General features: G+C 44.0%; 7 protein-coding genes and 3 non-coding genes across 10 annotated transcripts; 6 read left to right on the forward strand and 4 right to left on the reverse strand.

The window, feature by feature from the left end:
• LOC147921256 (ATP synthase subunit C family protein) lies at nt 1–817 on the reverse strand. The gene has a single exon (XM_087499195.1). The coding sequence runs from the start codon at nt 677–679 to the stop codon at nt 422–424; it is 258 nt and encodes an 85-aa protein (XP_087355321.1). The 5' UTR covers nt 680–817; the 3' UTR covers nt 1–421.
• On the reverse strand, nt 1–3,583 carry LOC147921255 (uncharacterized). The gene has a single exon (XM_087499194.1). It carries the CDS (start codon nt 3,581–3,583, stop codon nt 3,308–3,310), a length of 276 nt encoding a protein of 91 aa, XP_087355320.1. The 3' UTR covers nt 1–3,307.
• On the reverse strand, nt 1–21,580 carry LOC147921257 (uncharacterized). The gene is given in 9 exon segments (XM_087499196.1): nt 1–19,647; nt 19,649–19,703; nt 20,090–20,227; nt 20,311–20,335; nt 20,338–20,422; nt 20,695–20,707; nt 20,973–21,113; nt 21,178–21,365; nt 21,515–21,580. Coding segments are annotated over 9 exon segments (942 nt in total). The 3' UTR covers nt 1–19,416.
• Nucleotides 4,353–4,426, reverse strand: TRNAD-GUC (transfer RNA aspartic acid (anticodon GUC)). The gene has a single exon. It is a non-coding gene; the product is annotated as a tRNA-Asp (tRNA).
• LOC147921259 (putative mitochondrial protein AtMg01050) lies at nt 6,103–23,500 on the forward strand. The gene is given in 2 exon segments (XM_087499192.1): nt 6,103–6,522; nt 6,524–23,500. Coding segments are annotated over 2 exon segments (480 nt in total). The 3' UTR covers nt 6,584–23,500.
• On the forward strand, nt 8,473–8,559 carry TRNAS-UGA (transfer RNA serine (anticodon UGA)). The gene has a single exon. It is a non-coding gene; the product is annotated as a tRNA-Ser (tRNA).
• LOC109133289 (uncharacterized) lies at nt 11,852–23,500 on the forward strand. The gene is made up of 4 exons (XM_087499668.1): nt 11,852–12,028; nt 12,199–12,222; nt 13,598–13,828; nt 13,986–23,500. The coding sequence occupies exons 1-4, from the start codon at nt 11,852–11,854 to the stop codon at nt 14,238–14,240; spliced, it is 687 nt and encodes a 228-aa protein (XP_087355794.1). The 3' UTR covers nt 14,241–23,500.
• Nucleotides 14,872–14,945, forward strand: TRNAM-CAU (transfer RNA methionine (anticodon CAU)). The gene has a single exon. It is a non-coding gene; the product is annotated as a tRNA-Met (tRNA).
• On the forward strand, nt 21,084–22,430 carry LOC147921262 (Plant mitochondrial ATPase, F0 complex, subunit 8 protein). The gene has a single exon (XM_087499193.1). The coding sequence runs from the start codon at nt 21,825–21,827 to the stop codon at nt 22,299–22,301; it is 477 nt and encodes a 158-aa protein (XP_087355319.1). The 5' UTR covers nt 21,084–21,824; the 3' UTR covers nt 22,302–22,430.
• Nucleotides 22,895–25,099, forward strand: LOC147921263 (putative mitochondrial protein AtMg00500). The gene is given in 4 exon segments (XM_087499197.1): nt 22,895–23,247; nt 23,249–23,273; nt 23,541–23,574; nt 23,577–25,099. Coding segments are annotated over 4 exon segments (510 nt in total). The 3' UTR covers nt 23,675–25,099.
• The last annotated feature ends 70 nt before the right edge of the window (nt 25,100–25,169 follow it).

The raw sequence follows: 25,169 nt of genomic DNA on the forward strand, positions 1-25,169 counted from the left end.
TGTTGACATTATAGCGCTTCCTTCTTCTGATCCTAGTCCGCAAAAAAAACCGGTAAAAGTCCCTAACATCCCAAAAAGAACAGGTGCCAATTTAGCTATTACGGAAATCAAATTTTGCATAATTTCGAGTGTGATCATAAACCTAAAATCAGACAATGACAGAGCGTCCGTACCCACCTGAAGTAGCATCCCGCTCTTAAGGCTTATTACAACGCGGAAGCCTTATTTGATTATATGGAAGATTTTTTCCCCAACTTGCTTTATTAACGGGCATTTTCGGGGACTAGCCCGCTTCTTCATTACTCAAGAGGGCGATTGCCCGGTCCTCTTTCATGTGGAATCATTTTAGATCGTATCCAAGCCTGCCTCCACTTTCTTATGTGAAAGAGGTGCTTGCTTTATGAGACTGAATGGAAACCGATCAGAATACGAATAAGATCAAAAAGGCCATCATTGGGGCAAACAATGCAATAGCTTCGGTTAGAGCAAAGCCCAAAATGGCATAACCAAATGATTGTTTAGCCAATGATGGATTTCGCGCCACAGAATGAATCAAAGAACTGAAGACGTTTCCAATACCGATAGCAGCTCCCGCTGAAGCAATTGTAGCAGCTCCGGCACCTATTGATTTTGCACCTTCTAACATCTCGGGTTGAGAATTCGACTCACGCTTTGTCATTCACTTATCTTATATCTTATTGATTCCTCGTCGATTCTTACCCTCGTTCCTTTGATCTTGGACATCTCACTTGGAATGCATTCTTTGCGATCTTGTACCCACGGAGTGGTAGACTGAAGACCAACAACATCTCGACAAAGATAAGTACAAGCAAGTAGATCATTCGACGTCAGAGGGAATGACTCGTAGCTAGGGTCCCATCTCTCTTCGATTATTCAATTTGATCCGTCTTCGTCTTCTCTTATGAAATTGATAGTTTGTGAGATCGATTATTCATAAATGCTGCCCCTTCTCTTATATACGAGAGCACCAGATACACCATGGATGAATACATACGATTTCACTTATCCCAAAAGTAAAGATCTTATTCGTATTCTGATCGAGGAAAGAAGGCGAGCTAGTTCAACTCAATGACAACCTCTAGGGCCAAGCCTATGGAAAGCTTTTCCAATCTCCTTCCGCATTCTTTCCTTTAATATGCTTGTATCACATACCAATAAGACATAGGAGTTCGTTCCGAACAGATAAGATGGTAGTTGGCTATCAATCTTCTTTAGCACGAGTCGATCCCTATTCTTCTTAGTTGGTGAGAACTATGACTTGAACCTGCTCCTTACTTCAATCTTCTTTTCAATTCAGATATGGATGGTAAAGTCCATTCAGATATAGATGGTAAAGGAAGATCAAGTTACTCGGCTAGACCATTATCCAAAGAATGGAAAGCTAAAGCAAGTCAAAGAATCAGTCCCATAATTGAATGGCATCGTCCTTTCTTTCCCCCATGAATTGCTTTCTCTCGTACTCATGCGATCCCCCGCCCGACCCCTTCCTACTTGAACTCCTGGTTTTGATGCTGTGACTTCCCCCATGAATTGCTTTTTCTTCTTTTCTTGCTTTCCTGCGTTGCGTACAACTCCTTCTCTTATTAGAGGGCTCTCACGGCTCCTATGGTTGAGGAGCGTTGGGCCCATTCTAACTAAGTTGGAGCGACTCTCCGGAAGAATTCCTTTGAAGAAAGATCCAAGCACTCAACTTGATTGGAGAAGTTAGCGAAAGAGTCTCGAGAGCAAGGCGTTGAGCGGATCGACTTTTGCTTTCCCCCTAATAATCTGAAGGGAACGGGTGAGAATGAAGTTCAGGCTAACCACAGCTCCTTTCGTTTCAGTGGGGGTTGCAGTCTAATGAGAAATGAGGGTTGATCATCGATCTGTAGCGAATCTTTTCTGCCAATTGACTTTCTTGTCCTTCGCCCTCTAAGCCATTGGTTAAGTTGGTGAGTCTAAGTCTAAAGAGTAGGGGCGTAGCGAATTGACTATTGTGATCTCTTTAGCTTGAAATAGGCGCTGGAGTCTGTCTGAGTATGTAAAAGATGTGGTGGATAGGATAAGAAAGAACCTTCTACATCAGCTAATTCTTCTTCCACGAGGGACTCAAATAAAGGAGGATCGGTTTCTTTCCCGTTCATCGTATCCATAGGATTGGGGGTCTCTTCCTGTCCTGAAGAAGCAGCTCTTTGCCTTTCTGCTTCAAAGAAAGAGGGGGAATGAGCAGATCAAGCCTTTCCCTTCATGCACTAGATGGATCACTTACAATGATCAATACTCTTCGTGAGAATCTAAGGCGCTTAAGGAAGCATCTCGAATCGGGCGTGAAAAAGATCCATCTTTGATTTATTTCACACAATTTCGCAATGTCAACTTGCTCGATGTAGGCTTGCTCCCATATTCTCCACGGTTTAAGGCAAGATTGGTGGGAAAGGGATATTCTCGCATCGATTACAATGAAATATTCTCTGTAGCCGACATATGTTCCAGTTCGCCAATAGTATCCATCGTTCACAGCTTCTGCTCTTTTTTTGGGGGGCACCCAGCAGTTTACTGTTAAGGACACTATCGACTTACTGTGATATGTCTACAGTCAAAAGCTAGTACTTTATGGGTAGCATCTTTAGGGACTCAGAGATCAGGAAAACTTGATAGAAAGCCCCAGCTCTAACTTGATAGAATGCCCCAGCAATGGGGCCATCGGAGAGGTCCAACGTAATTTATTACTCTTATAAAAGAGGGAACTCGACTGAAAGGAGAGGAGAGAAATTCCATTTACAGGCTTTCTACCAATGACCGGAGACCAGAAAGGGGAATAGAGAGATAAGCCTTGAGCGGTCAGACCAATTACGATCGATTCGCTAAACATTCAAGATTCTCGAGATGAACTGCTAAAAGAAGGAAGGGCGATAGAGAGAGGTTTTTAACTTTCAACTAAGCTAAGGAGATTCGGGATGGGAACCCGCACTCTTTTGACTGAGAGGCGTAGGAGAGAGGGAGTTCCCCGTAATCCGAAATATGATTTAGTACAGAGGCCGGCCGACCCCAAAGTCCTCCAAGTACTCACTCCTTTCAACGTCCCAAGGGGCATTAAAGACATAGAGATCTTGGAACCAAGGTCCTCCTATGGAAGGAATAAGACCTTGAAACAAGACCCCCCAAAAGGGGTCTTTATGGGACCTTTGTCAAGGTCGTTCGCTCTGGGCTTTGGGTTCAACGGGTCGCTTTGAAAATAAATAGTCTCATTACATTTAAGGTGCAAAGATTGACCTCGATACATGTCAAATTTTGAATGCCTCATGACCTATGGTTCGGTCGTGGAAAACCACCAAAGGGTGGTTGGTTGAGATCTTAAGGAAGAAATACCGACCCAAAGATCTGGCATGTGTCCTTGAGTCCTCTTTTGCCACGTGTCGCAGGGCAGCAAACCTATAAAAAGGGACCGTATCCGAGAAAGTACTCCTGCTAGCACTGAGTGTCTTCTTTCCACTAGGCTGAAATACGGCTGATTTTTCACTCGTGCGCACGCATCTCGCTTTTGGCTCTCTGACCGATACGACCTTTCTGGGTTTGTTAACATCCTTTCTTCTCCTTTTGGGTATTTGCTATCTTGTGGTCCCTGATTCTTAGGCTGACCACGTGGTCCTCTTGCGACGTTTGTTGGGAGGTAGCATCCAAGGTCCGAAAGGCCTTTGTTCCGACCCGACTTGCGGATCCGGGTTTGGGAGAACCTCCTTCGCCGCCGGTGAGTTTTCTACATTAGTCTGGTTTTGCTTCGGACAAAGCTCTATCCGGTGGCCATATTCCCCACACTCAAAAACATATAAGATGCAAGCCTTCGTATTCGACCCTTTGGATGTCATCATTAAGACAAAACTGGGAACTCTTTTTTAATTTTAAGTCTACCTCCACACACACACGTGCATATAGACCCCTAGATGAATCCACTGTGCATAGATCAGCCCGGACTGCTTTGACCAGTTTCTTCCCAATCTGGTTCATTAACAAATTGAATCGTGATCACTGGGGACGTTTCCTCTCGTTTGACTCGAGTTGCCTTTAAGTCTCCTAATCACATGGATATAGGTGGGTTAATTGTTCTTTCTTTCGGATGAGCCAATTGAATCAGATGAAGATATGAGATCAGTTCAGTCTCATTCCGTAAAGCCAAAGACGACATTCTATTAAAGATAGAGTGGGTCGACCTTTCAACCAGGACGGTTGGGTGCGCTAAAGCAAAGGCGTCTTATCAAGGGCCTGCCGCTCCCCTCTTTCGTTGTGACAAGGGAGTGTGCTTATGATTCTACTTTGTTGCTAGACCAGGTCTTAAAACGCAATTATGACTAGGTCGGGACTGACGGGGCTCGAACCCGCAGCTTCCGCCTTGACAGGGCGGTGCTCTGACCGATTGAACTACAATCCCAGTTTTCAAATTATTCTTCTTGTCAACCTTCTTCTCATACGAAATTTCAAAAGAAAGAAGTAAAGTCGTTGGACCAACAACCGCCAGGATAAAATCTGTGTGAGCGGGGCAAAGACACCTGTTTGTTTTCCGAGCGAGAAAGAGATAAATTGGAGATTGTGTAATATTACATCCAATCTTCCTTGAGAGCTGGAAAAATTCCATGAAGAAGAGCTCAAAGTATTCGTTCCCAGTCGGATTCTCTAATTAAGATATAGCAGTCAACCATCAAGAAATCATCAACTATTTCACCGGGGATGAGCTCTATGGCTATTCTATTAAGTAAGGATCAACTTAGTCCTTAGGCTTAAGCTAGAACTGCTCCTTCTATCACATCGGATTCTAGTAAAGAGATGGGCCTTCTCGTCTGATCTCTGCATCAACAGGAATGCGGGAAAAGCTTTTTCTCGCCCCAGAGTCCCTAGCAGCCTTAAGCCCGCTACGCCCCCCTTTAGTTGAACTGGTTGCTATATAGGTCAATTGAATCTTAGCCAGTTTCTTCTTACTCCTTTTGTTCTCATTCCCGCCAACCGTGCCATGAAGAGTCGAGCAAGAGTAATCGCAGCTTTATCTCTGCCTTTGCAGCTCCCATTCCTGCCTTATAAAAGCTTCAATCTACAAAAGTAGAACTACTGATGACAGGTCTGGCCTACAACTGACTTGCTTTCAGACTTACTGGCTGAAGAGCAAAGAGATATCTATTTTACAGTAAATTCCTCTTAGAATAGTATCCCGCTCTTTATAGGTTTTGCTACCTTGAGCCCAACGAGTGTAATACCTGGAGCGAGTAATAGAGAGGACAGAAGATATAGACTTTTTCTTTCCTTTCTGGCTTGACCATGAGGCCATGACTATTCAAATCTTACAGGAAGCAACCGCTGTACCCCCGCCTTCTAGCTCTTAGACTTTTAGAAGGGGGTTCCTCCGGCGCTTTGTTCCGTTAGTTTACTTTTCATTTTCAGTCTTGTAAGTTAGTTATGTCTTTCAAGGGATATCACCATCCCCCGCACCTCTTATTGGTGGAAGCGCGGGGCGTTGCAACCATCATCCTTGGACCCGGAATATAGAGTTCTTCCCTGGTACCTGGAGGATGGAGAAGAGAAGGCATTGTCTTTCCTTGATGGAAAACTCTATGGTATAGCTATCATTAACGGAGGAAATTCTCCTTTCGCACCTTGATCTTTCTAGGGCTATTTTCACTAAGCCGAATCTGTGGACTGAGTGGCTAACTATTCTAGGAGTGGGGCTCTTCTTTGTATCGAGAAAATCTTTTGTTAACAGTTCAAACTCCCTGGCACCATCCCCTGAATAAAGGGCTGGGGGAGGTTTGACACCCTCCCAGATCACTTGAGCACAAAGCTTTAAAAGGAGCAATAGTGGTCCTGCTAACGAGGTACTATGCCCGGTTGGTGGACTTTCCTTACCAAAGTGGCAACACAGAGGTTTGGTCAGAAAGCTGATAAGGGTATGACAACCTTACGGATTAGGCAATACCTAATCTTACTGGTTCTTCGTCAGAGCCGGGCGCCGTCCATCACGTGGCGTTTGTCCACGGGTCAAGGAGAGTAGAACCGGCGGGGTCCTTTTTAGTGTTTTGTGGTACATACCAAAAGGTTTGTCATTTTATACCGATTGATATGGCTTTCAATTTGTTTACCACATTCACCGAGAGGCTCCGCTTGGTCTCTTGGCGCAGTGTTTTTGAAGACACTCGGTCACTCCGGCGTTTCCTCATTCGGATCGCCTTAGTGGCTACTGGGCTCGTTAGTAAAGAATCAGCGATTGTTTGTCACGTCTTAGCAGGCAAAGTACTTAGAATGTACAAGACATCGCGGGACCCTTGTTTGCGTATTATTGTAAGTCTGCCTTTACTTAGTATTTATTTCCGACCCGACTCCATCGCTAAGTCGAATAGAAAGCAAAGACCTTGAAAAGAAAAGATCTTTCACCCGGATTCCAGGAAAATGAGCTGCCATTGTGAACCGCTACCATACCAGACCAGATTTGACAGACAAGCTCCGTTGCAAGAGTATTCCATCTATCCAAAACCCCGCAAACCGCTTGGAGTTGGATCCACAACAAAACTCAACCGTGGTCGTCCAGCACGATAAATTTTGAACTTACACCGAATCGCGAATCCCGTGCAATTGAGATTTTCTAGTTGAATTCATTCACAAAAACCCCCGGGAATTTTAGATGAATCACTCCATAACGAAAAGTGCTAAGGTCCTCTCATTTACTATTTGCGTAAGTTAGTTTTTTTCTATAAAAGAGGGAAAAAATGTATGAAAAAGTTGCTAAAACTCGTCTTTTTTTCGTTACTTTGACCGGGATGTAAAGATGTATTTTATAACCTTGTCTGATGCTGACCACATGCATTAGGCAACTGTTTAGCTATTACTCACGTTAGCAGAGGGAAAACATTTCTCGAGTTATGTGTACTGATGCTATCTTTATTTTGTGTTCAGTGTACCGGGAAAGATATCCAACGGGCTAGGTTCATGATTGAATATTCTGCTGGCGTCTCTACCTAATGACGAGGTGAGGAGAGGAGAAGTTGAGAAGCAAGTGATTTGAGGAGGACCGAGAATAAGATCAAGTCGAAATATCCAAATTCTTGAAATATAAAATTTCGTATGAAATATAAATAAATATCGTTAAGAGAATATATCTCTATGTCCCCCCCCTTTTTCGTTTTTTCTCCCATGCTTTTGTTGGTCAACAACCAACCACAACTTTCTATAGTTCTTCACTACTCCTAGAGGCTTGACGGAGTGAAGCTATCTGGAGGGAATCATTTTGTTGAAATCAATTAATCTAATCATGCGACGAATCTTTTTATTTGATGAAAATAGTCTTAATTCAAGTTCTAGTGGTACATCTTCTAGAACTGCGGGTCAATTCACTAACTTTTCGAGTGGTCAAGCGTCCGGTACTCAGGATGCTTTTGCTGGTATTTTTGAAGATCATCCGGGTCTTAATCCTAACGCTGAGCGTGTAGTAGAGCTGCAATGTGTGATACGCGAGAAGTTTGAGGCATTGACGCAAGATCCTGAAAAGGCCTTGATTATGGCCGAGTCTTCCCACGGAGAAAGCGACAATATCCCTTTTATGGAGTCCATTGTAAATGATTTGACCCAAAACGGAGTATCCGGGGAAGCCTTTCAAGAAGCTCTGAATCTAGTGGGACAGTCGGCGGCCTCCCCACTTGACCAATTTGAGATTGTCCCATTGATTCCTATGAATATCGGAAACTTCTATTTCTCATTCACAAATCCATCTTTGTTCATGCTGCTAACTCTGAGTTTATTCCTACTTTTGATTCATTTTGTTACTAAAAAGGGAGGAGGAAACTTAGTCCCAAATGCTTGGCAATCCTTGGTAGAGCTTCTTTATGATTTCGTGCTGAACCTGGTAAAGGAGCAAATAGGTGGTCTTTCCGGGAATGTGAAACAAATGTTTTTCCCTTGCATCTTGGTCACTTTTCTTTTTTTGTTATTTTGTAATCTTCAGGGTATGATACCTTATAGCTTCACAGTTGACAAGTCATTTTCTCGATTACTTTGGCTCTCTCATTTTCTATTTTTATTGGCATTACTATAGTGGGATTTCAAAGACACGGGCTTCATTTTTTCAGCTTTTTATTACCCGCAGGAGTCCCACTGCCGTTAGCACCTTTTTTAGTACTCCTTGAGCTAATTTCTTATTGTTTTCGCGCATTAAGCTTAGGAATACGTTTATTTGCTAATATGATGGCCGGTCATAGTTTAGTAAAGATTTTAAGTGGGTTCGCTTGGACTATGCTATGTATGAATGAGATTTTCTATTTTATAGGGGCTCTTGGTCCTTTATTTATAGTTCTTGCATTAACCGGTCTGGAATTAGGTGTAGCTATATTACAAGCTTATGTTTTTACGATCTTAATCTGTATTTACTTGAATGATGCTATAAATCTCCATTAAAGTTATTCTTTCTTTTAAAAAGATTTATAATTGAACAAAAGCGAGGGATGGATGTCTGAGCGGTTGAAAGAGTCGGTCTTGAAAACCGAAGTATTTCTAGGAATACCGGGGGTTCGAATCCCTCTCCATCCGCGAAGTCATAAGTTCTCTCTTGCCGCCTGATAAGAACGAATCGGATCGAGACTCGACTGATATGATAAATGGAATGGGTACCTTGTGTTATGATTTTGTTAGGACTTTGTCTCCCTTCCATTGGCCCTCCTTGGAGAGTTAACAAACATCCTTAGCCTGCAAACAAACTCCCAATCGACAAGCAAGAAATGAACGGAAACTAGACTTTCAGCACCTGTACGAAACGAAGGAGCGAAGCCTGCTTAGTCTCTTACTCGAAGAACGGCCTCCGAGCCTAAGTACGTACCCAGTGTAGCTTCTGTTTAATTAGTATTCCTTGTTTGTTTGTACTGATGTGACTGTATCCCGTCTGTTCCGCTTGGTTCATTGTGTTTTTTCGCTCCCCTGGCTTAAAGGACGGAACCACCGAGGAAACCGGTTAGCAGCTCTAGTAGGATGTATACTGTGCTTTGTTCCCTGTCTCTTTCTTTCATCCTCCGAGTAGTTCTCCAAGCCTAATAGGAACATCGCTAGCTCGGTCAGTTTGTGTTTCTTTTGCTTTCCTCTATCTTCCTTCTCTCAATCGTTCAGATCTTTGTTTACATCGGTATATGTAAGGGACATCTTATGGGTTCTTCTGTAGTAATCTTTCGACAGTTCCGGTTAAACCTTTACTTTCACTCGGAACATCCCGGGTGTTGGCTTCCCTGTAATTCCGTGTAAGGAAGGTTAGTAAGTAAGCTAAGCCCTGTCAGGAAGTAATCCCAGGAATGTTTGTTAGTTGTTAGTAGGTAAGCCAGGTAAGCCATGTCAGTTGGTAAGAAAGTAATCCCTTCCAGAGTTGTAAGGTTAGTAAGCCTTTTCCCGTTTATAGGAATGGGTTTCTAAGCAAGCCTAGGAAGTCAAGAAAGTTGTGTTGGTCTTTCCCTGGTTCCTTGTTCCCCTGTTGCCCTAAGAGAAGGGCTGTTGTGATTCTACGGTTTAGAGCATTTCCAAGATAGCTAGTTAGCTCCTAATAGCTCTTAGTAGATGGCCGGGCACTTCCCAACCACTTTTCTTGATTCCTTACCGGCCTTGAGAAATGAAGAAGGAGAGATCCCTATCCCAACCAGATAATCTTTTACCGGAACATACCTTGTTCTATTATACGCCTTAGCCTTTCGCTACTAATACAGCAAAACCAGTAACTGAGTCGACTATAGTAGCATTTGATGCGTCACCTTTCCTATGAAACTCTTGACTTTACAGTAGTTGTGGCATTCGCTTTCCTTTCAGAGTCTGATTCCGATGCTAATTATCCAGTTGATGGGGAATTGACGGCCCTTTCATTGACAGTAGTTCATTCCACTGAAGAGGGAATGCTTGTAGCTAGAAGAAGAGCTTTTGCAACAAAATCATTGACTTTCCTAGGAACCTCATTGACTGATGTCAAGGTTTCTGCCTCAGCAACAGCTACTAGAGAAAGAACAGCAACTTTCGTTTACTGATCAACAGACTAGTACAGGTGTTGGAAGAGCTAGAGCGTATGATGCTATTGAATTCACTTCCGACCGCTTTCAACTAGTAGAGAAAGTCTTTCGTTTAGAGCCGATACCACAAGGTTTACTGCAAGGAACAGCAAGGCAAGGAACCAGAGGAGAGATGTACAGGTGCAGAGAGCAAGAAGGAATAAAACCCCCGAGAGTGAGCAGTGGGAGTCAGATCCGAGGGATTGACAAAGAAGTTATGTTGGGAGAGACAGCTTTATGAATGGAAAACGCAGTAGGTCGTTAGTCCTCGTTCGGAGAGAGGTCCCCGTCTTTGTCTAGGCCCCTATCAGGGTATAGGCCAGAGCTTGCTTAGAGAGCTTCCTTGTTGGGAAAACACTCGAAACAGAGGTCCGGAAGAACTCGACTAAAAGGAATGAATTGGACTTTCCAATACAGCAACTAAAGAAAGAACAGCTGGCCTTACCGGTGAAGCCTTTACAACTTTCGAGACTTATTCAGCTCCTGCTAAACCATTCGTTACCTCTCCTTCTGTCTTTCTGGCTGGCATAAGAACCTGTCGGAGTCCTCTTACTGTAGATGGCAAGGAATCAGCTATGGAATTCCTATTTCTTCTTTTCCAAGAACAACGACATGCCGTTGAATCTCTTAGAGGAAGGCTAGAAGAGAGTAGCTCATGCCCTAGAAGTCCGATCGTATAATATCCAAATGTTTCCCCGGAGTGGTTCAAGCTTATGTGACCAAAGCTGGAAAGAAAGATTCTTCTAAACTTTACCCAAACCCAATGCCTGACCATTGATGGTAGAGCGGTCAGTATGATGACGGAGAGGTCCTGTCTTCAAATCCTAGGCGGGGTTCCTTAGAATGATCATACTCACGAAGATGGCATCGAAAAGCTAAGGTAAAGGCAAAGCTACTCCACCTTCAATTGTAACTAGCCGGGCATCAGAAAGAGCACGAGGGTAATGCCTGTAAGACAGAAGCACTTCCATTTTATGGGCTCTCCAACTGGCTCAAAATAAGGACTGGGAGGAAAGGAGAAAAAATTTCTCACTCCCGGAAGTTTTGGTAAGGACGTCAAAAATATACGTCCGAGGGTTCAATTCAGTGATCGGATGCCCCCGGACTAAAGTAAAGATTTCATACATATCGAAAACAATAGCTAGATACTCTGCGGGACCTCTTTGAGAAGCTCTCACTGTTCATACATTCTTTCTAATTAATCGTTTTACCGGGAATACTATAGTGTAAGATTCATTCCTTTGTTCACAACAATTGCCCGCAAGATGTTTCTCTCTACGTTGGATGATCGGAGATCCACGGATCACTGACGGTATCTTCCCATGGCTAAGCGTCTAAAATACTTGACTATATCGAAGATTTCTCTCCTAAAGTGTTTTCCCTTTGTCAGAAACAACCTCAAGCTTGGAATGGATCTTACACTATTGGTTTACCGGCCTACGCGGATCGTACGCAATGTACCTGACCTAGATTGCGAGGCACTACTTGGGCCCTAGCTTCTCGATGCCAATTCCGTAATGAGGCTCTTCTTCGATTAAATTGAGATCTGATTTTCTTCTCTTACTCAATTATCGATTTCTAGATTGAATAGGAATGGGTCAGCACGGTGCAGCGGCAACTGAAATATATCTAAACGGATTGCGTGGTACCCCCGGACCGAAGGAAGGGCTTAAAAAATGAATTGAATCAATGAAATGTTGCTTGGTCTTCACTGAGAACTTGAGTAAGGAGTAGATTCTTTTGAGGTAACTCGAAAAAGGCTTTTTTCTAGGCAATCGACCACTGCATCTGCATTTCACAAAAAGATGGTTCCGCTCGCCACAAGCAAGCCCTTCCCTTTACAGGGAAGCTTTCACCCTTCCCCATCGAGTCGAGTAGCCTCGAATAACTCTCTTTTCCCTCTTTACTTTCGCGTACTCCTCTGTCTCTTTCTTCTGTCCTTTGTCCTTCTCTTCCGAGCAGTAGCAGCAGCGGGAGAGTCGGTAAGTCAATTGAAAGAGATGCTCATCTGCTCTGGTTAACTCGGTAGAGTGGCAGGCGAAATCCGTCTCTCTTTATAGATATAGAATAGGCGGCTAGTCACTTCTTACTCGTGTAGTGAGAAAATCCTTCTTTTTTTCATGATAATAGTTTTTGACTCTTTATTTTGAAGCAAGGTGGATCTATACGGGAACCGGTAAGTAGATAGTTAGAATCGTATTCTTCTTTCTTCTTGATTGTTTGCACGTTTGTATGAGAATAAAGCTCATCTCCTTCGGTAAGCACATATAGGGTATCGAGCCCTCGGCGCTTGAGAGGACCCCGGGGAGCTCTTCTGTGATAGGCTCCGAGTTCCTGACTCTACTAGGCAACTAAGACATTAGATGAGGGAGTGCTTGTCTGTTTAGCGCTTTGTAGTTCATAGATTGGATATTGAATTCTCCGAAGATGAGTCTCCCTCGAGCCTTACTTCCAAGCACTGCTTCTATAGTCAACAAAGAAGTAGGGTTTCAGACTTCGTCATGAGTTTGACCTTCTGTTCTAAGAAAGAATGCCTGAGCTTCTGTAGCGCGAAGACAAGAACTAGTCAATTTATTATCTCCAATCTGGAATAACCTTCTTCCTCCATCCATACACTGACATCAGTTACTGAAAACCGAGATATGGGCATAAAGAAAATAAAACTCTTTGCTTTGAATAGCTATCCCGTCGTACTCAAGGGATGAAGGAAGTGAAGTTGAGTTTCCTGCCTCTATCTTCTAGTTATGTACCTTATAGCCCGCCTAGTCCCCCTTTTGGGAGGAGTAGTGCCAGTAAGGGTAAGACTCTCATATGATCATTCCTAGTTTCCAGCCATCGATTGAGTTGCAGTCCTTTGCTCAACCAGTTACACGCTTGTTGAATTGGACTTTTTTCAAATTGACCCTTCAAGCAGTCTTACAGCCGAGTCTTTCTTTGTTTAGTTCAAAGAGGAGTAGAGGGTTTGCTGGGAATTCCTGGTGGAAAAAGATCGTGAAATGGCAATGGCTTTTATTAGTCAGATCCGCCCTTCTCGGTGGTCGTTAGCAGCTGCTATTTGAAATCCATTCCCGCTGCTGTCGTCAACGGTAGAACTCTTCGGGCATCCGTCCGTTCTTGCTTCTGGAGTTCAGGAGTGGATTCGATTCGATCCGATGAGAGAGATCAGTAGGGGTCATCCCCGAGTGGACGAGCAGAAAGAGATCCCCCGGATGACAGGCCTGGGGCGAAAACTCTTCAAAAGTTCTAGCGCTTTCAACCCTCGAACGAAAATTTGATTGATGAAACAGTGGATTTCGCCGGATCTATAGAACAAAATAGTGACTTTTGAGCCAATGATCCCTATCAGTAGTGATTGATTCCCCTTGGAATCTTAAAAGTCCATTTTCTATTAGCCGAGGTTTGCCATATAAAATAAATACCATTGAGCCGGAGTGGACTGCTTTCGAACGACAGGCTTTTAGTTGAAAAGAAGCCTAAGAAAGCGACTGAACATCGCCTTGGGACAGAAAGAGAGAGAAGGGCGAGTCAAGACTTCCAGTTTTATGAAATAGAAGATCCAGATCTTGGAGCACCTAATCAACCAGTTGAGGAAGAGGAACGAAGGTACTCAGCCTCCTGGGGCAAGTGGGAGCGACACACTGAATGAACCAACTCCAATGGAGCAGGATCAAGAAGAAGTTAAGCTACGTAAAAGTGAGCGTGGTAGAATCTCTCGTCGTCGATTTGAGATTGAGGGAGATCCGGGGAATCTTATTCTGTCACCCAAAACGACCACTCCTTCTGTCGGAAAAAGGACTTGCCCTATATTGAAATGAAATCGAAACGAATGGAACGCGACAGAGCACTCCCTATCATCAGGTAGTGCGCGCCATTCAGAACTATGATATCGTCTTCTAGTCTATTCGGCAGGTCCAAGTTGTTTTGGTCTTATAAGCTCAGGTTCTTGAGTTTTGGGAATTTCCTTCCATTGGCCGGTTCAAATTCAATACGGATGGTGCTTCCAAGAGGAACCTTTTCTTGCATGGTGCTGCAACGGGACATTCTGGTAAGTCGGGTGCTGGTGGCCTTTTCCGAGACTGTTCAGGAACATGGATCTATGGGTATACCTGCAAAATAGCTTTCTCTACGAGCCTACAAGCTTCACTTTGGTTTAGCTTTCAACTAAGGCTAAGGGAGTTGTTTCCACGGGATTGAGTGAACGAGCTCATAGCCCTCCACCCGTACCACAAAAGCGCTAATTTATATAAAAAAGACCGGGAAAACGTGAATCTATCCCGAACATTTCCTAAAATACTGGATAAACTGACTCAGATCGGTCTCCCTCAATCGAGAGGCTCGCTTGCTTCACTTCAACTTCATAGAAGAGGGAAGGAGCTATGCATAGGGGTGATTCCGGTGGAGATGGAATGAATGCATTGACAGTTCGGTCTGATCCGTCTTATTCGTATATCTTATTATGGGATATTTGCCTTAACGGAATCATTAGAAGGCTTTGGGCGGGGAAACCCAACTGCAAGACCAGAGGCTACTGAAAGGAAGATACTATCTCTTCTTGAGCTTCCGATTGACATACCGAGATTGATTCAATGAAAGTCCTTAGCGCAGGTGAGACCTAATCCTATGTTTACTTTTCATTCAAATCAGCTTCCTGATGACTAAAGAAGACTTTTTTTATCCTAGCGGTTGTTGGTCCAACGACTCTCTTCTTTCTTTTGAAATATCGTAAGAGAAGAAGGTTGACAAGAAGAATAATTTGTCTCCTGTGATTGTAGTTCAATCGGTCGTTTGTCTCTAGAAGAAAGAAGCCTACTTGTAGAAGAGAAGAAGCGGGGTAGAGGAATTGGTCAACTCATCAGGCTCATGACCTGAAGATTACAGGTTCGAATCCTGTCCCCGCATAAAGAACAAACAATAGAAAAAAGAAAAAATGGGATTTGAAGAGTCAAAGTAAAATAAATGATCATTCGGTGGGGACTGCTCCGCCGACATTGGAACGAGGCCAACCGCTGCTTATCACAACCTCTGGTGCCGGTGGAGGTTTGACCTCGGCGCCGATGAGGATTAACTATGTGAGGATTAAGGTGCCGGACGTCATCCGCAACGTAAAGATCGTGGTGCACAGTGTGTACTTGCCATTTCCACATATTAATCCTGTGGCTGCGGCTTACGACAGTATCCTAGGAGGCTCAGAAGTCTCAGGAGGAGATCAGACAATGGAAGAAAGGATTTCGATCTTCGATCTTCGTTACCATTCCAAAGTTAATTATTTAGCTTTCGATTAAGTGAGTGTTTGTTTGCTCAGACTCAGACTAAAATGCGACTCTATGCCTTCCCGGTAGAAAACGACCTCTGTGGCGGGATTTACCAGGTCAAATTCAACGGGACCCTAGCCTGCAGTCGTCAACCGGTCCGCTTCCTTGAATGAGAGTAGGTCTTCCCGATCCACGAATACTGTCTGTTGTCCTTTACTTGTTTAGTGGCATCTGGAATTGTCTGTTTCGGTATTCACTCTTGTAAAGGGCCGCGAACTAAGCTAAGCGCTTGGCTTGTCTTCTTATAGGGTCCCAACCGACCAGTACATTCAATATCGAAATCCGTTACTGTTACAGAAGAGAATTAAGATAACGAGGCTTAGAGTATCTAAAACTAAGTCCAGCGAACTGGAAGTCTCTTCAGACTCCCTCATTGCTTGGCTATCGAAGTGGACTTGTACCTTTTTCGCGTGCGTCGACACGACAATGCTTACCTTTCTAGCTTTTACCCTTCTTCTCCGGAAGGAATAGAAAGAAGACAACTATAATAAGGGGAACTACTCTATATATTACAGCAGGAGAAATTCCAACATGAAAGAAAGCAGGCGGTGCACTTAAATCTAAATAGGGTGAGAAAGCTTGGCTTGGGATTGGGATTGGGATTGTTGACTCATCATGATAGGGCATGAATTGCGTATAGATAAGGTCCAGTTCATTAAGTTGAGACAGCTGTAGGCTCAAACCAAACTGACGTGTAAAGAGCCCTAGTTGAAATAAACCCTGGTGAATCTTTTGGTGTCTTAGGGTAGGCCTTCGCCCTGGATAAGAACAGATTAGGTTTTCTTTCTCTAAACAGATAGAGTTCCGGGATCAAATTAAGCCTAAGCCTGAGTTCAAGAACCTTGCGACTAAAGAATAGTTTCATAAAATCCCTTTTGGCACTCACTCTATATCATGTTCACTATCCCTGAGAATAGATATACTAGGTATTATCCCCTCAGTCGCCGGGGGCTAGGTCCCCACCTGTTGTTCCTATGACATAAGTTACCTTACCTGATTCTGACATTCGACTTGAAAGGAAAGGATAAGGAGCCTCAGCATCTTTTCCCTACGTGACAGAAAGAGAGAATTTCGTAGTTAAGGCACTTCCCGATCTATCTATAAGGGAGGCTGGGAAGGTTGGAAAGGGAGGAGGGGAACAAGCTAACGGGAGAAGGGGAGAGATAAATTTCACAGTTCAAGGCTTTCAAAGAGTCAAGCTCGGATAGTAGATTAACTGGTGGCAAGAATCCGACCAACAGACTAATCTGGGTATTCCCAAAGATGCTTGACCAGTCGAAGAGGAGGGGCTTCTTTCCACAACTGAAAGAGAATCTGAAACAGGATCGGGAACATAATCTGGAGAAGATTTAGGATCACTGGAACTGAGTATCAAGGTGATTCCCAGAACTTTGGGTACGAGACTAATAGTTCAATTTTATAAGCCATTGCTGAAAACCCTATCATCGAGTTCTTTCAGTACCTTTGAGTCAGCGCCAAATCCTGTCAACCTAACCATTGCTACTGTTAACACCCAAAGATAACCTAAGAGACTGAATCCTCAAGCTCAGATACCTAATCCTCAGAATGTGCAAAACCCACCTCATAATGACAAAGGTAACTAGAGGGGTACAGGCCATTGTGAATACTGTACACCTGCCACCTCAGCAGCCAAACCTAGTCTGTCGACTTGATGATTTGCAAAGTACGAAGGACTTCTACATAAATTATAGGGAACCTTATGTAAATGGTGAGATCGATGCGATGAAAGACAGGCTTCCCCATCTATCTCTAAAGCACTGAACGGAACTTGATTTAGCTGGTTGTCTGTCTGCTTCAGGAAGAGTGACTTTACAACTAACGTTCGGGGGGTACGACTCAGCAAGTAGTTCAAAAACCCTTTCTTCTCTTATGGCTTTCCGGCTTGGGTATATAAGCCGGGCATCTAAAAAGGAAGACAGGTTTACCACAACCTGAGTCTTTTCTGCCATTAAGCGCTTATAGCACCGGTAGCGCCTGTTGCCTAGCTAGTAGCTCTCTTGGTTTGGCATTAGCAGCCGTTCGGAATCGTAGAAGGAAGACTCTATCCCGCCGCGGTCAAATACCCCCCGCAATCTCCGGAATGCTAGCTGGTACTTAACCTCATACTATTATTAGTAGGCTTCTAGAGAAGCCAACTCCTTTCAAGCAAGAAGGACTCGGATTACTCACCGCTTGAATTTAGCTAGTTCTATTTGCACTAATCCGAATCTGTGTTCTGAGTTGCTAACTGCACTCTGTCTTCTTTCTATCAGGGGAATATCTATCTTTCTCCCTTGTGTCATATCTCTTGTTTCGGATATAAAACCGGACGGTATAGTATATGAAGAAAGAGATTGTTGACGTGCTGTTAGTAGACTCAACACTCATTTAGAGGACTTTACAAGCAAGAGTAGTAATAGCACATAGCGAAGACGTATCACGTTAGGGACTATGTCGAACAAAACCTCTATCTGTCCGCTGCTCTGTCCACGAATAGCGTCCGTTGCTTCTTCATTCCTGGCTGGCAAGCTCAGTTCTGTTCTAATCACTTCAATTCCCGTACACGAATAAAAGCCTTCAATCAAATAGAGAAATTCCCTACCCTAAATAGTCCTAGAAAAAAAATGTCACGTACGGCACTTCCTAGCCAGCTCCTAACAGAGTAGGATAGCTCCCTCCAGCCGTCAATTACAGGCTTAAGTATTAAGCTCACTGCTCCGGGTAAAAAAAAAAGGGTCCCTCTTCCATTCAGAGCAAGCATCGTACGTAATCGTACCGCTAATCCATAAGAAAATAAAAACCTCTACGTATTGCTCATTCGCCTTCCTTGGTTAGTCCCGTTTTTCTGTGAGGAGCTTATAAAAAGTACGAAGTGTCTTTCTTCCTAGCAGCCTATGTATAGTGTGAAGTGCGAGGTCTTTCCACTTACGAATTCCTGCTATTCAAAGGGTGAAGCATACCTCACATCCTCTCTTTAGCCTATCCTGTCCTCTTGCTAAACCTCGAAACAGTAAACAAGTCTTTGACTTGCCTTCTCAGATGCGTTGAGAATCGCCTCTTTGACACTACCAGTTCCAAACCCTAGTTTAGAATCTAGTCTCGGGCATCAAGATTGTACTAGCTAAGAGAAATAGGCGAAAGGTTGGATCCCACCAAAACCTCTTAGCGAATTCCAGCATTATCCATTTCGGTAGACTGATTGACTAGCCAGTATCTGACGAGACTGCATTGCCCTTGTCCTTGTCAGCAATCTCTCATTGCCGAGCAAGGCAGAATCAGTAAACGCTCCGATTTAGGTACGCACGATCGGGGCCCACACCACATACATAGTGAAGTGATGCGAGAAAGCAAAGAACAAGAGCCCTAGTATCCTTCCCCGTCGCAAAACATAAAAATCCTAATCTTGAAAGAACCCACTTTTCGAAGAAGTCAAAATCTACATGCACTCTTGCCCGAGTGAGACTATTCAAATGAAAGGGCGGAGAAGTTAGAGAAGAGCATACCCCTCCCTATCCCTAAGTAAAAGTATATATTCTATTTTCGGCAAAGGCACTCTCAAGAAAAGACGTGAAATCTAGTTGAGTTGTCTTATCTATCACTATTCAAGCTTCCAAGTCGGAATCCAAGATAACCCTTTATTCATTTCATCCCTCTCGCTTTGCTCGAGTCACTTTCGTCCCTTCCTTTCTTCATTTGCTTTTGCTTGGTCAAGGTAGTTTGCCTATCTTCTTCTAGTGTAATGGGTACGGTAGGTAGAATCGCTAACATAATGACATTAAGTTTCTAAGCTAGAAGCTTTCGGTCCTTTCGTTTATCTGAACAGCTCTAAAAGCAGAATTTGGATGGTTCAGTCAGCTGATGAAGTGAGCGCAGTAAACGAAGTAAGGTCCAGAAAGGTTAGAATTGCTTACGAGAGTCAGGAAGTTTACGAGAGTCAGTAAGGTTGGGGCGTATCGAATCCCTTGCCTTGTGAGATCTTCTTTCTCTAAAGGAAGCATAGATAGTGGTTTAAATCAAGTCTGTGGGGATTCTTTAGATGTAGCTGAAGGATTCAGGCGTCATACATAATAGAAAGGGAAGAAACCTACCACTTCTATTACTGGGGGGGACGATATGAAAATGTGTCGGCACGGTTCCACCTCGTGGAAAAAAAAAGGACTTTGTGAAGAGCTACCAAGCCTTGAGAACAGAGCGAGCCTTACAGCTTGAAAGGAACCTGAAAAATGGATCTTGAAACCTTGGGGAAAGTTTCCTACGGCGAGCTCGAGCAAAAGGCGCAGCCGAAGGCGCGTCTAGCCCTACTTCTATCCAATTCCGGCAAGGTAATCCAATTGGAAAACCCTGACTGAACGCGAGGATGTTATGTCGACTTAATCCGTGGTTGAATATGTTAGTATCTAGATCGAGTATCATACCATTTTCCAAATAAATAAAGTATGCTAAAATATTATGCTAATATGGTCATTTGGTATGCTCTTATAGGGATAGAGCACTATGTAAGAGGTCTCGACGAGCCTCCACCATACTAAGCTAAGGTCTGCTAGCTATAGTAGCTAAATGGGAATGTAGCCTAGCAGCTAGTAGCTCTCTTCTTATAGCTCGGTAGTTGGATCTTTCATAATTCCTTTATGGTTAGAGCACACTGGAATAAAAGAATAGATGAGTTTGTATCTTTCTTCCTACTTTTTATCGGAAAACAGAGCTAGAACAAGAAACAAGCAACACTAGCACTTAAAATAAGGTAGGCGGCTAAAGCAATTGAGCATTTCCTTGATGTCCGGAAATGGTATATCTGAAAACAGAAGAAAGACTTTCTCTTGAACCAAAACTAAAGATGATCCGATCCGTGCACCGCTTTTCTTCTCTACCCTTTAGAATCCAAGGAAAAGGCAAAGAGAAAGAGGTTGCAGAGGGCACCTAACCTTTCAAAGACACAGCAGCTCTAGCCTAACTTCGGATTCGAAACCATACTTCCTGACTTCCTCTCAACAAGAAGTTAAGGCTGAAAGTCCTAATCTTCTTATCCCGATGCCTGGAGTAGCGGGTCTTAGTTCGGATTAGTATCTTTTGAGCAAGGTAAGTTTCGGCAGTGAAAGAAAGTAACCAGGATCCGCTTAACCAGTTATGGATAAAGGTAGGTCTACTCCAATCCCTCAGCCAATAAACAATAAAGTAGGCACATTTCCCTCGGCAAAGAAAGTAGTCCCTCGCTAAAGAGTAGACTTGAGTATCTTCGAAGTCAAAGCCGAGGAATAAGACTCAGTTCGGGTAGAGCAACCATTTCTATTTTCATTCTTCCCCGTTTACATAAATGAAAAAGAAAAGTGAATTCCCACAAAAAATATCCACCTAAAAAAATTTCTGGGGTTACTTGGCATAGTCCTCTAAAGACTTATTTAGATACTCTTTCTTCCGAGTTCGAGATAAGGAGGAAGAATGGGGCGACAGATAAAATGAAATAAAGAGCAAAAATGCTTTACTTTCATTTTATTAAATATAATGGTAGGTAGGGCTTCTTTTAGGTCATAAAGGGAATAGTACTTTTAGCTCGTTCATCTAATTCTGCTGGTCTATAGGAGTGGCTCCCAGGGCTATGTGATAGCACCCAAAATACGACGGCCTGATCAAGAGAGCCAAAAGCTGGGTCCGCCCGCCGGAGCTTCTTTCAATTTCCGGGGGGCTTAGCTTGAACCACTCCCAAGTGCCAAGAACCGGCGAATGAAGGCTCCGTGGCGGCATCGGAGCTGCCAATAAGCTAATCCGTTCCCAGTGAGCTAGCTATTACGCACTCTTTCAAGGGTGGCTGCTTCTAGGCAAACCTCCTTGGCTGTCTCTGCACCCCTACCTCCTTTATCACTGAGCGGCCATTTAGGGGCCTTAGCTGGTGATCCGGGCTGTTTCCCTCTCCTAGAGAAAGAAGTTCTCTAGTCACTAAAGTGCGTTTCACTCTCGTTCCTCTCGTTTCACTCGGGTTGCTAAAGCACCTCTCCTTTGCCAAGCTCTCTGTCTTGGTTAATGGTTCTCCAAAAGGATATTTCTCATGTTAGGCGGTGACAAGGGGATCCTTTATCCCCCGTTGTTATTTTGTATTGCGAAAGATGTCTTATCACGGGGTCTTACCGGGCTTAATCACCTGGGCATTCTTTCTTCAATTACCGAGACCTGTACATACAAAGATCTAGGCAGCTCATCTTCTTCTAACGAAGTCAGATCTTTTTCCATACCATAACATATATAGAATAGATTTTCTTTTCTGATCGCTAGCCTGCCGGGCCGCCCCCGCGATCAAACTATCAATCTCATAAGAGAAGAAATCTCTATGTCCCCCCCTTTTTCGTTTTTTCTCCCATGCTTTTGTTGGTCAACAACCAACCACAACTTTCTATAGTTCTTCACTACTCCTAGAGGCTTGACGGAGTGAAGCTGTCTGGAGGGAATCATTTTGTTGAAATCAATTAATCTAATCATGCCTCAACTGGATAAATTCACTTATTTTTCACAATTCTTCTGGTTATGCCTTTTCTTCTTTACTTTCTATATTTTCATATGCAATGATGGAGATGGAGTACTTGGGATCAGCAGAATTCTAAAACTACGAAACCAACTGCTTTCACACCGGGGGAAGACCATCCGGAGCAAGGACCCCAACAGTTTGGAAGATCTCTTGAGAAAGGGTTTTAGCACTGGTGTATCCTATATGTACGCTAGTTTATTCGAAGTATCCCAATGGTGTAAGGCCGTCGACTTATTGGGAAAAAGGAGGAAAATCACTTTGATCTCTTGTTTCGGAGAAATAAGTGGCTCACGAGGAATGGAAAGAAACATATTATATAATATATCGAAGTCCTCTCCTTCAAATACTGGAAGGTGGATCACTTGTAGGAATTGTAAGAATGACATAATGCTAATCCATGTTGTACATGGCCAAGGAAGCATAAAATGATTCTTTCATTCTATAGATACCTCTGGTAGGTAAAGCACTCGACTGTGCTTTATTGAAAGTTCCCATCGCGGGGGCGAGGATACTTGCCTTCGCGGTTCGACTTTCTTTTCAGGCTGACTCATTATTTTCCTAGGTATAGGTCCTCTCCTCCCCTTTAGAGCTCTTTATGATGCCCACTGAGTAAGATTCGGGGGCTTCCGGCGCAGAAGCTCATTCTGAACCGCGGGAACCTTCGTCTCAATCTTCATAATCAATTTATGCCATCTTAAAAAAATTGGAATCTTGTTAGGTACCCGTACGACAGCTCTAATAATGAGCTAACGTACTCATCTTTAGAGTGGTTTGTGCGCAGGCTCGAGAAGTTGCTGCCCGCTTCAGAAGACCTTAGGGTGCCTTCGATTCCTGGACGACTTTGTTCGTCGTGTACAGGGGACGGGAAGAGACGGCTGTTCGCTGTAGCAAAATTCAACGAACCGACGGGCGTCCCGGACATAGCCTTCAACCCACAAAGGTTAGCTTTGTTGCTGGACAACCACTAGGGTACTATTCTTCCTGGCCCCTCTTCGCCCTATCACATCACATGGTGGTGTGGTATGCGGCAGAACATGTCTATCCTTCCTCCTTCTTCTTTCAGTCGAAACTTCCTCCTAGTGAGGTGTTCGCCTATCCAGGTATGGAAGTATTCAATGAATACACTCTGTACCATGCATGGGTGGATGAAGCTTTTTTATCTGGAGTATCAAAGATGGAATTGTATGCTAAGGCTTAGTGCCAGTATAGAGCTTGAAGTCTTTATGGATGTGCCGATCTTTATCCGTACATATTACCGACCTGCGAACATGGATGATTCGTTCAGGTACGGGATAATATTTAGGATGTACGATTTGGCTGTCCAGTTACAGTGGGGCAATGTCATGAAATTGCTACCAGTAACTAAGACTCAAGTGGAAAAAAAAAGCACTCAATTTGAATGTAAGTAAAACACGGGATGGAAGAGGAGGCCTGAACCAACAGGGATGAAACAGTATAGATTCCCCTGGGCGAAGCAAGTCACCGATTAGTAACCTAAGAAAGAGTTGTCAATGGCGGGTGTCCTGCTATAAGGTAAACTCCTACTATTTAAGCTTCTTTTCCGTGGTCGAAAGCTAAATATCTCAAGATGATATTTTCCAAACTCTCGACAAGCAGCAAATAGAAAATGAAAAGAAGATTTTGAAGGATCTTATTTCGTCTAAGGAGTGGCGGTTAACAGAAGGCCATTTCAACTTATGCTCTAAAAGATAGAAAGCATTGTTGATAAAGCCCTCTCTTTATATAAAGAGGGCTTTGCGCCTTCGGATAAAGGAAGATTCCGATATTCGCATAGGTATTGAAGCGGGGGATCTGAACAGCTAGCTTCCCCTCAAATGGGAGCCGTTTAAGTAATCTTAAAAGAGTCCTCGACTGTATTGGAAAAACAAAAAGTTCAATATGGCGGGAGATCTATAATTTTATTGAGAGCTTTCAATCAAATTAGATTGTAAAGTAGTAGTCCTGTGTAAAAAAAAAGCTGGTGGGACGGGGTCCAAGCAAGCGTAATAAGGGGAGGGGGACTAGGGTGGAAGGGTCGTCGAAGGAGATGCATTTCTGGTACAAGTGGTATTGGACAAGATCTCAGGGAATCATCTCTTTCAGATTTCTGCCTTTCTTTCCCATGACGACTAGGAAAAGGCAAATCAAAAATTTTACTTCGAATTTTGGACCTCAACATCCTGCTGCTCATGGTGTTTCACGATTAGTATTGGAAATGAACGGAGAAGTGGTGGAACGTGCGGAACCACATATTGGATCACTCCAGTGCGGCACGAAGCCGCTGACGCCGAGTCGGCTCCTATGCCGCTAGCTATGCCCTGCTTGGTCCCCCGGCACGGTGGAGGTTCCGTAGCGGGTCATGAGCACCGGGCTAAGGGGCGAAGTCACTCGACTGAAAAGAGAGGGGCGGTTGAGCAACTCAAGCGAACCGCCCTACCTTACTACAACATAGGGACAGAGGGGAGAAGGTTGTGAAGGTGGCCTCGTTATCCACACCTCTGGTCGGATGAATGGAGGACCGCCCGACCCGGGTTTCATGAGCGTTGGCGGGTCCTGGAGTGCCTGTCAAGGGCGCTAGCGCATACCCCGGGGTGATCATCATCACCTGCACCTCACATCTCGGCGTAGTGGAACGTGTAACCCGCCTGCTGTCTCATTCAACTACATTTGTTACTGTAATCTATAGCCTAACAAAAGGCAGCGTCGAGGGGCTTTAGGAACTCGACTGAAAGGAGAGGAGAGAAATTCCCATACAGCCAGCGGGGAGGATGGCACTACAGGCAAAGACCGTCTAGCGAAAACGCCGCAGGCGCGAAGCGTGGTAGGCCTGCGCCGGGTGAGCATAGGGAGGAAAGGGATCCCGGACGGTGGAAGAGCCAGGGGAGGCCGGGTCATTTGACGGAAATGGAAGGCTTTTCCCCTCTTATAGAAAGCCCTATGAAGTTAAGGGAAGTGAATGAATTCTTGGAAAAAGAAGGAGCGAGCCTATATATAAAATGTAAGAAAGTCAATTATTCAATGAATAGATGATAAAGTCAACCGTACGACAGACAGCGCTGCCTACACGCAAATTAGCTTCCAAGGTCGAGCAGTCTCAATTTCACTACAGGATTTGCGAATGAATGCTGGGCTGGGCCACCTCGAATGGCGTGAGCCGCATGCGGGGAGACCCGCACGTACGGTTTTTAGGGGGATCTGGCCGAAAGACCGGCCGGCGCCCACCCGACTAGAGGGACTGAGAAATTAATAGAGTACAAAACTTATCTTCAAGCTTTACCTTATTCTGATCGTTCAGAG

The sequence above is a fragment of the Camelina sativa genome, chromosome 18, assembly GCF_030686135.1.
Source record: "Camelina sativa cultivar CO46 ecotype springtype chromosome 18, ASM3068613v1".
Lineage (NCBI taxonomy): Eukaryota > Viridiplantae > Streptophyta > Magnoliopsida > Brassicales > Brassicaceae > Camelina > Camelina sativa.

Excerpts from the sequence above, each read along its gene's own strand:
- LOC147921256 (XM_087499195.1), bottom strand. The coding sequence starts at position 679 with ATGACAAAGCGTGAGTCGAATTCTCAACCCGAGATGTTAGAAGGTGCA.
- LOC147921255 (XM_087499194.1), bottom strand. The coding sequence starts at position 3,583 with ATGTTAACAAACCCAGAAAGGTCGTATCGGTCAGAGAGCCAAAAGCGA.
- LOC109133289 (XM_087499668.1), top strand. The coding sequence starts at position 11,852 with ATGGTTCCGCTCGCCACAAGCAAGCCCTTCCCTTTACAGGGAAGCTTT. Across the intron at positions 12,029-12,198 it reads TAGCAGCAGCGGGAGAGTCG|CAAGGTGGATCTATACGGGA; the intron begins GTAAGTCAATTG and ends TTTATTTTGAAG. Across the intron at positions 13,829-13,985 it reads CCAAAACGACCACTCCTTCT|GTTCTTGAGTTTTGGGAATT; the intron begins GTCGGAAAAAGG and ends TTATAAGCTCAG.
- LOC147921262 (XM_087499193.1), top strand. The coding sequence starts at position 21,825 with ATGCCTCAACTGGATAAATTCACTTATTTTTCACAATTCTTCTGGTTA.